The 15,135-nt window shown below is 35.1% G+C and overlaps 1 protein-coding gene across 1 annotated transcript in view; it reads left to right on the forward strand.

The window, feature by feature from the left end:
- Positions 1 to 14,836, forward strand: part of LOC108966783 — a 102,595-nt gene extending 87,759 nt beyond the window's left edge. The window contains exon 2 of the mRNA XM_018929843.1: positions 12,574 to 14,836. Within this exon, the coding sequence (XP_018785388.1) occupies positions 12,574 to 13,934 (1,361 nt within the window). The 3' untranslated portion in view covers positions 13,935 to 14,836. The remainder of the gene's footprint in view (positions 1 to 12,573) is intronic.
- The last annotated feature ends 299 nt before the right edge of the window (positions 14,837 to 15,135 follow it).

The raw sequence follows: 15,135 nt of genomic DNA on the forward strand, positions 1-15,135 counted from the left end.
CGAATAGTTAAGCAAATGACAACAACAACAAAAACAATAATACCCAATGGAGGTTGGCATGAAATGGTAATGAGCATGCGTGTCAAAGCTTTAATGGCGCTACAATATGGAGTGTGGCACAGCAGTATACACACATGCGGACTTGATATGTGTATGCATGTATATGAGGCGAGCGCGGCAACAACATATCGGCACCCTAAATAGGCCACATTGTGACTTGTGCGTGTATGCATGAATGAGTAAATGCTTGACTGGACACGGCAGCCGTTGGCGTTCGACAGCCCTCAGCCGTCAGCAATCAGTCACATTGTTGCAGTTAGTTGCTTAGAAATACTACTGTCATTGTTGTTGTTGTTGTCGCTGTGTATATAGGTAATGGCAGAGTGTTGCATGACAGCAGCAAGTGCGCAATAATACATACAAAAGCACGCACTCTACGTCCACTGTTGCATGCTGAGAGGCGCTGCGCAGCCTGCTACTAGTAGAGATCTACTGTGCCTCTGCATGAACAGTTAGAATTTGTGTGTGCTAATCATTGCAGCTTCTTTACATGCCCTCAGCAACAATTGACTGCTGATGTTGTGGGCATGAGTGCGCATATGCCTGGTTGTGATGTAGTTATTGAAGGGTCGCGTCCAGCGAGGATCGCTTAGAGCAACACATGTGTTGTGAATTGTCGAAAATCACTAGTCATGAATACGCTCTAAAGGCTGTTGTGTCAATTGCACTCAACGCCGAAGGGCTTATGCGTGAAGTAAGCATGCCTGTAAGCGGTGGTTCTGACAGTAGATGCCAGCTAAGCGTGCATTTCTAAAATTTGGGAAAGGTTATGCAACCCATAATAAATTTCAATTAACGATGAGATAATAATTGTAGAAAGCTAAAATAGAGTCTAAAATTAAATAAGGTTTTAAAAAAACTAAAGCAAAAAATGAACAACGTGCAAAAAAGCTTCGATAGCTCAAAAAATTATGAAAGCTTTAAAAAGTTTCGGAAGTGTCAAAACTAATTAAAGCTTTAATAAGCTTCGAATGCTCAAGAAATCATAAAAGCTCATGTGCTGCAAAAAAAATTGAGAAAGCTTAATAAACATTTAAGGCTAAACAAAAATTTTGGAAGCTTTCAAACTCGTGGAAGGTATCAACGTTTCATGAAAGCTTTTAAAACTCCGAAAGTTTTAAAGAATCATGAAAGCTATATTGATTTTGGGAGCTCGACACGGCATGAAAGCTTTAAAATGTATGAAAGTTGTAAAAAAATTTAAAAGCTGCCCAAAAAATCATGAAAGCTTAAAAAGTTTTGGAAGCTAAAAATCATAGAAACTCATGAGCTTGGCGCTCACTGTGAAAAACACTGTAAAAACTCAAAAAATCGTGAACAATGGTGAAAATATAAAAATTTAATGAAATGTTTTAAAACTCCGAAAGCTGCAAAGAATCGTGAAAGTTTAAAAAAATTGATAGTGACACTGTAAACAATCACTAAAGCTTTAAAATATACTTAAAGCTTCAAAATAGACAAAGGCGTTATTTTTTTTTTTTTTTTTTAATTCAATTTCGGGAGTTCTGGATGTATTACTGTACTTGTAGTTCTAAAAGCTTTAGAAATGGTGAAATCGGTAAAAATCGTGAAAGCTTTGGCAATCATCGAAGCGTTAAATAAATAGTGTGAAAGTTTAAAAATATAGTAAAAGTATAAAAAGTTATGAAAGCTTTCAAAGGTACTTAAAACATTAAAAGTCATAAAACCTTTGAGGAAGTCTTGAGTATTTCTGTGTGCTTTTAATATTTTGAAAGCTCCAAAATAGTGAGAAAGCTGTAAACGAGTGGTGAAAGCTTTGAAAATCGTGAAAATTGTAAAAGAATAGCATGAAAATTAAAAAAAAAGAAATCTGGCGGCTTTGAAAATAACTTAAAAGTTTAAATGTAAAGCTTTGAAAATGTTTTTTTTTTTAGTTCTGCTCTTTTGAGATGCCTCGATCTATTTCTGCATGGTCTTAAATTCTTAAAGATTAAAAAAATAAACTGAAAAAATCGTGGAAGCTTTAAAAACTCAAAAAAGCTCAAGAAGTTGTAAAAGCTTTCAAAATCCTGAGACCAGAAAAATAACGTGATTGTTTAAAACATCCTGAAATCTTTTCATTTATATGTTCTATAAACTTTCTAACTCAAAGTCGTAGAAGAGTGTATGGACCACCTTGTGCGTCTAACTACAACATCTACCTTCAGGAAGCGCCTCTAGAGCGTCTAACATGCAGCGATAAATGAGCAGTGACATCAATTGCCGACGTCGCTGCTTGTTGCCATTTTTCAACACAGCTAAAAGTTGACCGAAGCCAGTTAGAGACACAAGCTATCGAGTCCACGCCTAGAAGTACGAACATATACATAAGTATGTCGATGCATTTATACGCATGGCAAACGTGGCCGACACGGAACCTGATTAATAGCAGCGGCTGCATTTACCGCTAGCACTAAAGTTTGCTTCCCAACGGCCGAACTTGGTGAAAGCAAGTTGGTAGAAAATTGCCATGTCCTACATACCCCTAAGCTAAAAGTGCGTGGTAGCATCAGTTGCAGTCGCACTTGGCGCCTCCCTTGTGTATAGCGAGAAAAAATGATGGCACATTAATTTGGGCGCAGGTTTTAATTCGTATGAGCGCTTTCATTTGTACGCTCGTACATCGGTTAGTAGTGGCACTCAAGTTTGTTTTATTGACGTCCATTTTCATGCTAATGGCTACTTTCCTGCTTCCCACCCGTTATTTAGATGGAAACTAGAATATGTATCTCCGACATTTTCGCTTTGGCGCCTTCATTAGCATTTGTACATGGCATGGCCATGCATATGACTGCCCTGCTTAGCAAGCCTATTTGCCAAACGATTTGTTAGAGAGAGTGGAGAGTTTGAGCGGTGACTTCACGCTGCTTTGCTGGACTATAATGAAATTCTGGTCGAGGGAAGAGAAATCTTTAATCAAAAGTGCCTCAAATTACTTCAGAGAATACTAGGTGATTGTTGTTTTAGTTATTTTTCATTACAAATTTCTACTAATGTCTTTCGTGTTCTCTCCAGCGGTTTCCAAATTGCAAATTTAGATTATTTTCACTCTGTTAGTTTGATCAGATTGAACTAGGCAGGCGGAATATATCACATGATTAACCCCTCATTGGGTGTTTTGAATCATACGAACTACGTTTTAACTTTTTTCTTCATAGAGAGGTCACTTTTAAAGCTTACTACTGGCATATAAAAAATATCCCTAGAAAATATTACTTTTTTTCGAACTCTCGATCAAAGATAATATTAGTATTAGTCTACTTTAAGTAACATTTGGACTCTGACAGTAAGAAAAGTTAAAAGCGAAAGACCTGTTTAGACTTACTTCGCAAGGGTCGTATCGTAGTTGAGCTTTTAATCCAAAAGAAGTTTAATTGAACTGTGAGCGAGGTAGAGAGGAGAGTTAAGAAATTTTTGTTCGAAAATCAACTTTTTCAGAAGAATTAGACAAAGCTTGAAAGCTCGTAATTGAGCTTAACCCGAAATTATTTTGAACCTCTCAGTGTGTGTAAGTGAAGGTTAAAAAAATGTTGTCCAAAAAGCAAGCTTTTTGCACCACTCGAAGGAACTAAATAAAGCTGGAAAGTTGGCACGGGAGCTTTTCACTTTTAACTTGGACTGAACTCCACTGTGAGTGAAGTGGAATGGAAATCTAAGAAATTTTGATCGAAAATCAACCCTACTCGAAAACACTAGATAAACCTTAAAAGCTCCTAGTTCAGCTTTTACCCCAAAATTGGACTGAACTTCACTGTGTGTGAAACAGAAAGGAAATGTAAGCAAAATTTGTTCCAAAAACAAGTTTTGACACTATTTGAAAGAACTAGATAAAGTCTGAAAGCTCTCACGGGAGCTTTTGCCCCTGAGCTTGGACTGAACTTCACTGAGAGTGAAGGGGAATGGAAATCAAGGAAATTTTTGGTCGAAAATTAATTGGAAGTAAGCCCACAATTGGACTAAACTGCACTGTTAGCAAAGTAGAATGGAAAAGTGAGAAATTTTTGTCCGTAAAGCAAAATTTTTACATCATGCGAAATTACTAGATAAGACCTAAAAGCTCGCAGTGAAGCTTTTAACCTTGAGTTTCGACTGAACTGAAATTTTTGTTCGAAAACTAAGGTTTTACACCACTCAAAAGAACTATATATATCTTGAAAGCTTGCGGGGGAGTAAAGCTTTTACTACTCAATACATTTTTTATATCATTTCAATACTAGACTATTTAATATAGCTCTCTAACATCAGCTATTATATTTTTCAATATAAAATTGTATACAAGGAGCAATCAAATAGAAATAGAAAATTTTTAAACAAAATACTTCATTATTACCAGTCACTAACTTTACACTAAATTTTTTCATACAAAAAATTCAAAATCACTGCCTATTTGACAACACTAAATGAGACTTATTGAAACTCTCCAAATTGCAATTGAATTTTGTCCTTTTTTTTGTTGTTTTCGCACTGTACGCACTCAATGTGCCACATTTGTCGTGACTAGGATACACAAGTGCGTACAAGTTGTTCTAGTATAACAGTGAAAGTTTACTAAAGTTCCGGGAAATAATTCAAAATGATTTCATGCAAAACATTTAAACAAATTTATGTAACAATTATGGAAAATTAAGCGCACTTTTGTGTGTCACAACTTCAAAAGTTTTTCAATAATGTTTGTAAGCGTTGATGGCCTGTGGGAAATTGAAAATAAGATGACAAAAAAGAAATGCAAAATTATGAACATGTGAAACACAGTCCATAGTAATCGGTAACATCATCGACATTTTATTGATTTAAATCAGTTTGAACCAAGTCTAAAATAAAAAATAGTCTTAAAAAGTTTTTTTAAAAATTTTAACCGTCTTATGAGCTTTCAAAATACAAAAAATTCAATTGCGGCGCCGTAAAGATTAGCCACGTGAAAACTTGTTGATCTAACCTATTTTCAAAACATTTCATTACATAATAAAAACTTATTAATGAGTATTTTCAAAAACTCGTGATATTCACAATTTTGGTTTTATCTAGAGCTTTTACTTATTTTTAAAAGCTTTCATGATTTTTTTTTAAGTGTATGAATGATTAGTGATTTTTAAATTTATCAATATTTTTTAAAACTCTCGCGCTTTTAAAGCTTTCGCAAATTTCAAAAGCTTTCATAAATTTTTTAGCGATCATAAATGATTTACGGTTTTCAACGATTATACAATTTTTGATCTGAGAACTTTAAAATTGCAAAAGTGTTGCGAAACAGGTTATAACTTCTAAAAGCTTTCTACATTTTTGTCAAGTTTTCGCAAAATTTGAAAAGCTTTCGTAAAAAAATGTTTACTTTTCAAAGATTTCAAAACCGTGTAAACCCTTAAAGTTTGCAAGTCTTCAGTATATTTAAAAAGCTTTCACTATTTTTAAAAACTTCACTTGTTTCCAAAAGTTCATGAGTACTGAAGTTCTAGTGAATAATTCATGGTGTTTACGTAAATATTTTTGTAAATCCGACATGTTCGTTTATTCCAGAAGAATTGGTTTATTTATATTATATTATCTTTCTTTTCTTCGAAAATGATATTAAAAGCAAGTTTTCACAAATTTGGAAAGCTTTCATAAGATTTTAAAAAGTTCATAATTTTATAAAAGCTGCCATAAATTGTCAAGAGCTTTTACAAATTTTAAAAATTTTCGTAAACTTTAAGAGCTTTCATAATGTTCTAAAATGCTTCACGAATTTACCTCTAGATTATTTTTCTTTGAAAGTAGGAATGTAAACATAGTGGCTTAAGTTTTCACAAATTTGGAAAGCTTTCATAAGAATAGCGTACTTTACTTGGAAAATTATATTTTCAACACACTAAGCTTTCATTAATTAAAAAAACTGTTATAAATTTTCAAAAGCTTCATGGATTTTTTCTGCTCTCCTGAATGATTCATGGGTTTTTAAGTTTTCAAAATATTTGTAAGTTTCTAATTTCAATTAATTTCATCAATAAATTTACAAATTTTGTTAAAAATTTTCAAAAGCTTCCATAAATTTTCCTTCCCTTACGAATGATTCATGGTTTTTTAAGTTTCCAATAGTTTTGTGTTTTTTGCAATTTTTTAAGCTTTTACCATGATTGAAAGTAGTTTTTGATTTCTGAAGCTTTCATGAATTTATGACTTTAATTAATCGTAAAACTTATATATGTAATATAAAAAAAGATTAAATAAATAGTGAAAGCTCTAAGAACTCATGATAGCTTCTACGTACTCCAAATACACACTTTTGTTTATTTTTCCTGCGTACCCTTACTCAACATATACTTGGCAACAATTTTGTACAACACATATCGGCGCCAATGTTCGTGGAGTGATTTCAAGCTTTCACTGTTTCATTTCATTATTTCATGTCCCACTTGCAATTCAAGTCCTTTAATATTTATCCCTTTGGGATGGTGAAAAGTGACGTTATTATTCCCATATACATTTATGTGCTTGTGTGCGCCTGTGTAACACTAACTACTTTTGCTCCATTAGAGCTTGTCGAATGCATAATTTTGCAAATTGTTTAAGCCACCACTTGAATAGATACAAACTACAAGGATCTACATGTATGTGTAAGCAATATGATAAAGCTTTACAAATTGCGCTAGTTGTTCGGATATTTAGACGATTTTGCTTTTGTAACTCTATACATATTCATAACACATATGAATAACGAGCCGTACATTGTACGTTGTGCGCTTAACGCTCGAGTTACGTCCGATAAATAAGAGTGGACTAACAAATTGTTGGCTTGTAATTTATGTTTATTTTAAAGTACGAATATTTTATGGCCTTTTGTTATGGAAATTAATAAGCTCAGGGATTTAAGCTTGCCTAGGATGCTATATGCTTACAGCAACACATAAACGCACTTTTATGCCACACTGTGTAGCAGGCGGTAGTCAATACATTTGTACGGTTATTTGCACTTTTGTCGGCCACGCACATGTGTGTGCGGTCAGCTGCACTGTAATTATAGCCTTTTTCAATAGCGTATCATGGCAAATTGAGGTTATGTCGAAATTGGAACAACCAATTTGCGCAGACTGAAATGTGTGTAATTGAATGTATTTTGAGTGCTTTGCAATGGAAACGGATATTTGTAGAAACTTATATGCCACAAATGACAGGATGGAAGTGTGCTGTGTTCGAAAGGAATATATAATAGAGGTTATGGTGGTTAAACAAAGAGATCATACACTCATTAGGAAGTGTTTGGAAGTACTAGTAGTAGCAAGGATATTCAGTAGAAGGAAGTAGAGGGAGTAGTCAAATAATTGTGAGTGGAACCCTTGAGAGTATGCGATTTTCTATTACCCTCCATTCACGATTTTATTTATATATAAATATAATAAAGATGAGGTTCCTAATAAATTTTTCCAGTTCTATGATTATGCATGATTTTTAAATGTTTCTTGACTTTTCCAACGCTCTGATAATTCAAGTCGCTCCGAAACTATAAAAGCTTCAAAAGCTTACAAATTTAGGAGTCTTACAAAAATTTGTAAGACTTAAAGACCATGTATTATCATCAGCTCTCCTGAGCATGAAAGCTTTTGACAACTTATGAAAGCTTGTGCAAATTTAGAAAATAATAAGATACTATGCTAACTGTAAGGTTCACGATTTTATTTTTTTATTTCAAATCTTCAAAACTTACATGATTTTTAAAAAGGCTTTTATGAATTTAATACTTCTTGTGTTAAATAGTCGAATACGCTGAAAAGCTTCAGAGGTCTTTAAAAGTTAAATAAAATGACAGCTAAAAATTGTAGAAAAAAAAATTTAGAAACTATGAATCATACATGAGAGTACGAAAATACATGGAAGCTTTAGCAAATTTATTAAGGCTTTCGAATATTTGTGACAGCTTCTATATATTTATGAAAGCTTTTGCATATTTCTTACAACTATCGTAAATTTATGAAAGCTCCTGAAAACTTGTAAAAGCTTTTAAATAAATATGTGTAAAAGCTTAAGCTCGTATGCTTATAATATGATTCACCACATTATTACAGGCCGTAATAAGTCGATTACTTCTTTTAATAAGTATTCAAACATATTTATGAGCGTTAGAAATCATGAAAACTTCGAAAAATCGTAAAAGCTTAAAAATATGTGAAACCTTTATGAAAAATTTTAAAACTTAATAAATCATATAGCATTAATGCGAGCATGAAGATTCATAAAAGCTTTCGAAAGTTTATTAAAGTTTTTGAAAATGTATGTATAGTATGTTTTTAAAATTTATGAAAGCTTTTAAAAATTAGGGACAAATTTTGTAAACTTGTAAAAGCTTTAAAAATGTATAAAAATTCTTGAAAATTTGTGAAAACTTTTGACATTATAAAAGCTTTACAAAAAGCTTAAGCTAGTATGTTTACTATATGATTCGTGATTTTAAAACACATCTTATAATTTTTATTCGCAGGCTTTCATAATTCAAATATTTCTTTTCTTAAGCAGTCAAATATACTACAGTAATTATGATTTCAAGATTTGAAAAAACGTAAAAACTTAAACATTTTGAACCCTTTACGAAAAGTTTAAAAGATCATAAATTATTCAGGAGAGTATGAAAATTCATAAAACATTTTGAAAATTTATCAAAGCTTTTGAAAACTTATGAAAGCTTTGCAAAGTTATGAAAGCTTTTAAAAATTTTAGAGAGCTTTTGAAAAAGCTTTTATAAAAGCTATGGAAAATGTAAGAAAGTTTTTGAAAATTTGCGAATACATAAACTTTTATAAAAAAGCTAAGCTAGTATGCTTATTTTTCTAATTTTTAATTACAGGCTTTCATGAATCGAGTCCTTCTTTTGATAAGTATTCAAATACACTTCATAAATCACGAGAGATTCGAAAAGTCGTGAAAGCCTTACGAAAATTTAGAAAACTTTATAAATAATAGAATATTAGTAAGGACATAAAAACTGATGAAAGCTTTTCAAAATTCACGAAAGCTTTTAAGATTTTTGATTTTGTACATTTACATATATACATTTTTAAAAATGTACAAAATTTTTGAAAATTTGTGAAGACTTATAAAAATTTATAATAGCTTTTGAAAATATATGTAAATAAAATTTTCAAAATGTATAAGGGTGTAAGCTATTAAGCTTACTATATCTTCGAATAAAGTTACTATGGTTGTAAACTATAAAACATAGACCAGTTCTTCTCGATTAAATGAAAAGTTGACAGTAGTTAGAACTAAGTAAGTATATGATTGAAATCTCAAAGCATAGACATACCATATTTTAAAGGAGAAACGTAAATTTTTGTTTATTTCAACCAAAAGCTCGCAACTTGTTACCCCTTCAGAGTTGCCATAGTGTTCAAATTTGTTGTTTTTTCTCTTTTCAAACTAGTTATGGTTACAGGTCTCACAATCTAAACATTTTGAAGCTTAAGCAATTGTACATTTTCGATTTTGCACCGCATTTTCTAATTTTAAGTTCTCCTGCATCCTGCAGTGAATTTAGTACCCATTTCCCTCCGATAGTCACCACATAACCACACCTATAAAAGTGGAGCCACTTGCAACGAATTGTAATAACCACAATGTGTGGTGATGTGTCTAAACTATTTACAAAAGTAAAATCCATATTTCACAAATCGTCGCTGTAATTTATTTACAAATGCTTGTTCAAATCGCACTCAAGCGGCCAGCGTCGGCAGTCGGCACAAGTAAAAGTTAACGTTGCATGCGACGTCATGCGAGTGACTGCATTTTAATAAATGCTCCCTTGACTGGCCGTTGGGTGCCACTAATGCCGGACAATTAGTCAGAGAAGTGAAAGTAATTTCCTTTCACTAATGCGCTACAGGCAACAGCAGCCTATATTTTCAATTGAAATTTATTAGCGCACTTTATATAAGTCGCACGCGTTAACATATTTTACTGGCGAACCTCCCCAGTTGCCACTTATTCTTTTTATAGACATACCATTTCATTTTTTCTCGCTTTCTATTACGTTTATTATTTATCGCGTGTTTTTTTCGCTCACACACTAACTAAAAATTTTACGATATGCTTGTCCTGTTTGGTACCCTTCGCCTACCAACCGGTACGCCAGCGAGTCAGCCATTAGCCGCGACAAATTGCTTGACATTCGCCAGGTACATTGCGTAAATTTCGACGACACGACATTAACATAATCAGTCGAGTGTATGCAACAAAAGTGTTCGCCTGTCGTGGCTGCGCCCGTGTGCGCCAACTGTCTGACAAGAAAAAACGCCGCTACTTCGCCTACATACCGTTTTGCTGCAGCTCTTGCTCTGGAGTCGCAAAGTTCCGCCGCAGACGCCACCTTAGCTAGACACATTTAATCCACCTTTTGCTATTTTGGCACCTTTCGTTGCATCTTCGTCGTACGTCTGTCTGCCGTGCCTCGTTAATCTCTGCGGCAACTCTAGCGAGTCTGCCTTAAAACAAGCTTCATCGTAATAATCGCTTCGTTGCTCTAAATTGTCGCGCCATTTACATATTTTGCTTGACTTCGCCTAGCGTGCCGCAGTTCTTGCACATTTTCGTCCGTTTCGTCTACGTAAATTTTATCACATTCGCGTTGATTTGTGTGCTCCTGCTTTATTTCGATATGCAGCTGCCACCTACTTATCTCTCTTCTCATTCCGGCGTATCCTAGCTATTTGACACTCACATTTTACTGTTGTATATTTGTCAGTTAGTAATGAGATTACTAAAACACGTGCCGTCAATTAGTAATCTCTAACGTTTGACATTTCTTAAGGCTACGTTTCTCAACGCAGGGTTGCTTTTCGAGATGTGTAATAAAATATGCGCCATTAAATAGGTTGACTTGTGTGAAATATAGTGGCAGGCAGATAAATGCGCTTTGTGGCTGAGAAAATTTAGAAAATATAAGAATTTTTTTTTGTACACATATCGAAAAATGTTTGGCTCATGTGAGATTGGCTTAGAAAGCAAGAAAATCCTGAGCGACATAACTTGAAATCTCACTGAATTGAGTTTTGTCACGATGGAGTATATAATGAAACAACTATACATAGATATGGACTCATCGAAAGCTAAATTTTTATAAAACGAATTCCGGTGCTCAACAGCATATGTGACGCACTAAGGTCCACAAGAATCATGGCACTTAATATCATTCCGCATATAGTGGCCGCGAAGATTGCTATCAAACTCAGTAATCTGGATTTCTAAATGAACAACCGTCCGAACATTTGAAAATTCTCGCATATTCATAAGGAATGCCTAACCTCGTTATCAATTGCATCGAGAATTTTAAGTAAATTTTTGATAAGACTAGTGTGAGTAGTAAAGCAGCTCACAAATCACAGAAACAAAGTCCTCATACAGTCTCAGGATTAGCCATCCAACTTAACCTTAACATAACTATAGGTGCTTGGGAACACGTTTCCAATTAGGTATCACATCTCTTCGCTAGCACCCAGTAGTATATTGTACTTTATCAATATGCTGGGAATGGGTGAGTCTTTGTGATTTAGACACAATAGACCTCGCGGTGCATTGCTCATCTATCTGGCTAATCTATCTATATATAATCTAGACAAAAATTTTCGCTTCAAAAATCGCATAATTCTTATAAGAAATCGCAGACTACATCATTCCAGGAACTTCACTGTACAAAACCACTACTTTTTATAAGTCTAATAATCGCTTCAAAAAACTTGTGATTAGACCATTTTAAGGATCTAATGTCACTGTTACCTGTGAATCTTTGTAAGATCCTTCCGATCTCTTTCCATTCCTACGAATATTTGACATAATGTAATGTAGGGCGTCTAGTAGACCAAATTAGTTTGAAGTCTTATCGATCTTAGCTAAGAAAAATAGCGCCTCAATTTATAATTTGGTCTAATTCTAGGATTCTAGTTCTGTTTCTCAAAATAATCCTATAATAAAACTATCGCTTTTCGAAAAAACTTCGACTGGAAATTTATTTTAATCTTTGTTTTCTAGTCGTTCCAACCTTAGGCATGAAGTTTGAAAATTATTATTTTTACAAGAGATTTGTTAAGACTAACTGTCTAGCTTTTGCAAGGCTAAAGTTGAAACCTCTCCGTATACACACTTTCAACATACCTAACGAAGAGAGTGGTATATCATCCCGATATCAGCCGTCTGAACAAATATGTCATTGGCCCGAAGCGTCCAGTGATACATATTTAGGAGTTCTTGGCTTCACAAAGAACCAGCTATCTAAGTGGGAGGTTGCTTTATCTTTAGGACCAGGCTAACCTAACAACCTAATCCAAGTTTACTAAGAAAAATTCGATACTTCAATTAATTCAGGCCTCTAGTTGTATTCTTACTCAAATAGTTAGTTCACTACCAATCAGAAGTGACGTGCTTCAATGCTTTTTCTATTAGTTATCTTATACGCTATTAAGTTAAGAACCTAATATACTAAATTATCTAATAAAATAATATATATTTTTGCTTTTACTTACATTTACTCTGCAATTTTCTCTTCACTCTCCGCAGGCGACCTCCTGCCGCATCCCTGCTACAATGTAAAATGCCCGCCGATGTCCGAAATGTCCTGCCCGCCGGACAGCAGTGTACGCGAAATGCTCAACAGCATCGAAATGCAACAGATCACCGTAGCGCCCACCGATACCGCCGATGCCATGAACTACAATACCACCGAAATCGATGAAGACGTCTATGCAGAATGCTGTCTGACCAAAAAGTGCATTTGCAAGACCTGCTACATACCCGACTGTCATGGCGAAGATGAAGTGGTCGTCGAGCTATTGCCCGAATCTATGAACAAACCCGGTCAATGTTGCGGCGAGTATGAGTGTCAGCGCAAACCGAAGTGCACAGCGGGCGATGATAGTGAGCTGTATTGGCTGAAGGGCTGTCAGCGTTGCCACTGTTTTGCGGGCAAACCCATGTGCATACAGATCTGCGATGAGGCCGTGAATAAGACCAAAGCCATTTGCAAGCCAGAAAAATTGAATGCGCTCTTTGAACATGGCGAAAGTTGGCGGGTCGGCTGCTATGAATGCGAATGCATCGATGGCGTTGAAAAGTGCGTGCTGCCGTTCTGCAGCAATGTCGATTGTCCACGCGAACGTCAAGTAACGTTGAAAGATGGTTGCTGTCCCATTTGTTGGCCCGACTGTGCGCCCATGCCAAAGGAATTGCTGAGCGGTCGCAGCAGCCTACATGGCAAATACGGCAATGGTTTGCGGCATTACGACGATGAGGACGAAGAAGGTGATGACGGTCTGGCTGACGATTTCGTTGATGATGCAAATAGTGCACAGCGTAGCTTTGATTATGCTGGCGAAAATGAGAATGATCCATTGTCGAACATACAGTTGGGCGAAGCAGAAGCAGTGAAGCTGCAGCAGAATACAACCGCCGAAGCGCAAACCACTGCAAGTGCCGCCAGCTCGTCAACAACCGCAGCAACAGTGAAAACAACCGCCGGACCAGCAACCCAAACGAGCACGACCGCCGCTTCCGCTATATACTTGCCCATAACGCCTACCACAGCAGCGCCTTCCGAGTCGCCAGCTGTGGCGCTTGCCAGTGAACCTGCCATAGCCACCGCTTGCCCGCCTGTTCTAGCCTCACGTCACGACGGTCCGGCCTCCTTCCAACTATACCGCGACGAGGACGACGTCATGCCCGCAGTTAAAGTCGTCTCGGAATCATGCAAACATTGGATGATTTATATTGTTATCGGCATTTTGGTCGCCTTCATTGCGGTGCTTATAGCTTGGATCATACAGTTGCGTCTGAAGCAGCGTTCCTACCGGCCGGTCTCGCACATCGATGACAATTTCAATAAGATGTCCTGTAATATTAAGCAAACAAATGCTTATGTTTAAGAAGAAAGCGAGTTATATGTAATGGAAAATGAAAAATTGCGAGTGTGAAAGCTTAAGACAGTTCATAATGAGCGTAGCACTGGATACTTATATGTATGTGTGTTGTTTTAGCGCCACGTCCTCGGTAGTGAAGTTTAGTGTATGAAAAGAGTTTATGCTAGCAATGGAGAAAATTATGGCCGTCTTAAGCAAACATTTAGAACATTAGCAACGATATTAAATATTAAGATTTCTTAGTTGATAGAATTATAACTCATTTTTATGATCACTTCACATAAACTCGCTTTTTGAACTCGCTTTTGAACATAAAATCACAAAAATTAACGGAGCAAATTTTTGGAAAATATTTATTGAATATTTTCAGTAAAGGTTGTGGAATTAGATATCTGCCACACGAACCCGAAGGAAGCAAAAGATCAGTAGGAGATTTTAAAAAATAAGTTCGGAGTATTCTACGAAATTAACACTCAGTCGAATATTACGATCGGGTTCATGGTTAGCTGAAATTAATTTCATTTAGCAAGAAACCCAGCATCTCTGAATTGACGGCGGAAAGATTGGTTAGACATCTCAAAAATAGTTTCGAAGTATACTGAGGAGTTGACACTCCTTGGTGGAATATAAAACTGGGTTCATGGAAACCTGAAACGTGTCACATGTAGCGATAAAACTTCAAACATGACCTGACCGAGGAAACCACCGGTTGGACTTCTCAAAAATAGTTTCAGAGTATACTGCGAAGATGACACATCTTTCTCGAGTATAAACTTGAGTATATGGATAAAAGCTCTGCGTTAACCGTTAGCTAGGCTCATAATACTACCGGAAAACATAAAATGCTTTGCCATTTGGTAAAATTATGTCCATAAAAACTCATATATATCCTTTCTAAAAAAAACTTCTCAAACACCAACATTCATACATACTACTATATAAATATGTTCATAAAATTTAAATCATGTAAATTTTTTCGTTCGAAATTCCCAACATTTTTCGCATATCGTAGAGAAAAGATCTCAATTTTTAATTTTGATAAAATTTTTGTTTTACATAAAGAAAATTTTTGTTTCTTCATCATACAACATAAAAGTTACGAAATCATAAAATTCATATAAGATCATACCTAATAACATACCTAAATAAATATTATGCAAATTTTTGACTAAAAGTATTGAAAACAACTATCATTTAGTTTGTAATT

Source organism: Bactrocera latifrons, unplaced genomic scaffold (assembly GCF_001853355.1).
Source record: "Bactrocera latifrons isolate USDA-ARS-PBARC rearing strain unplaced genomic scaffold, ASM185335v1 scaffold_17, whole genome shotgun sequence".
Lineage (NCBI taxonomy): Eukaryota > Metazoa > Arthropoda > Insecta > Diptera > Tephritidae > Bactrocera > Bactrocera latifrons.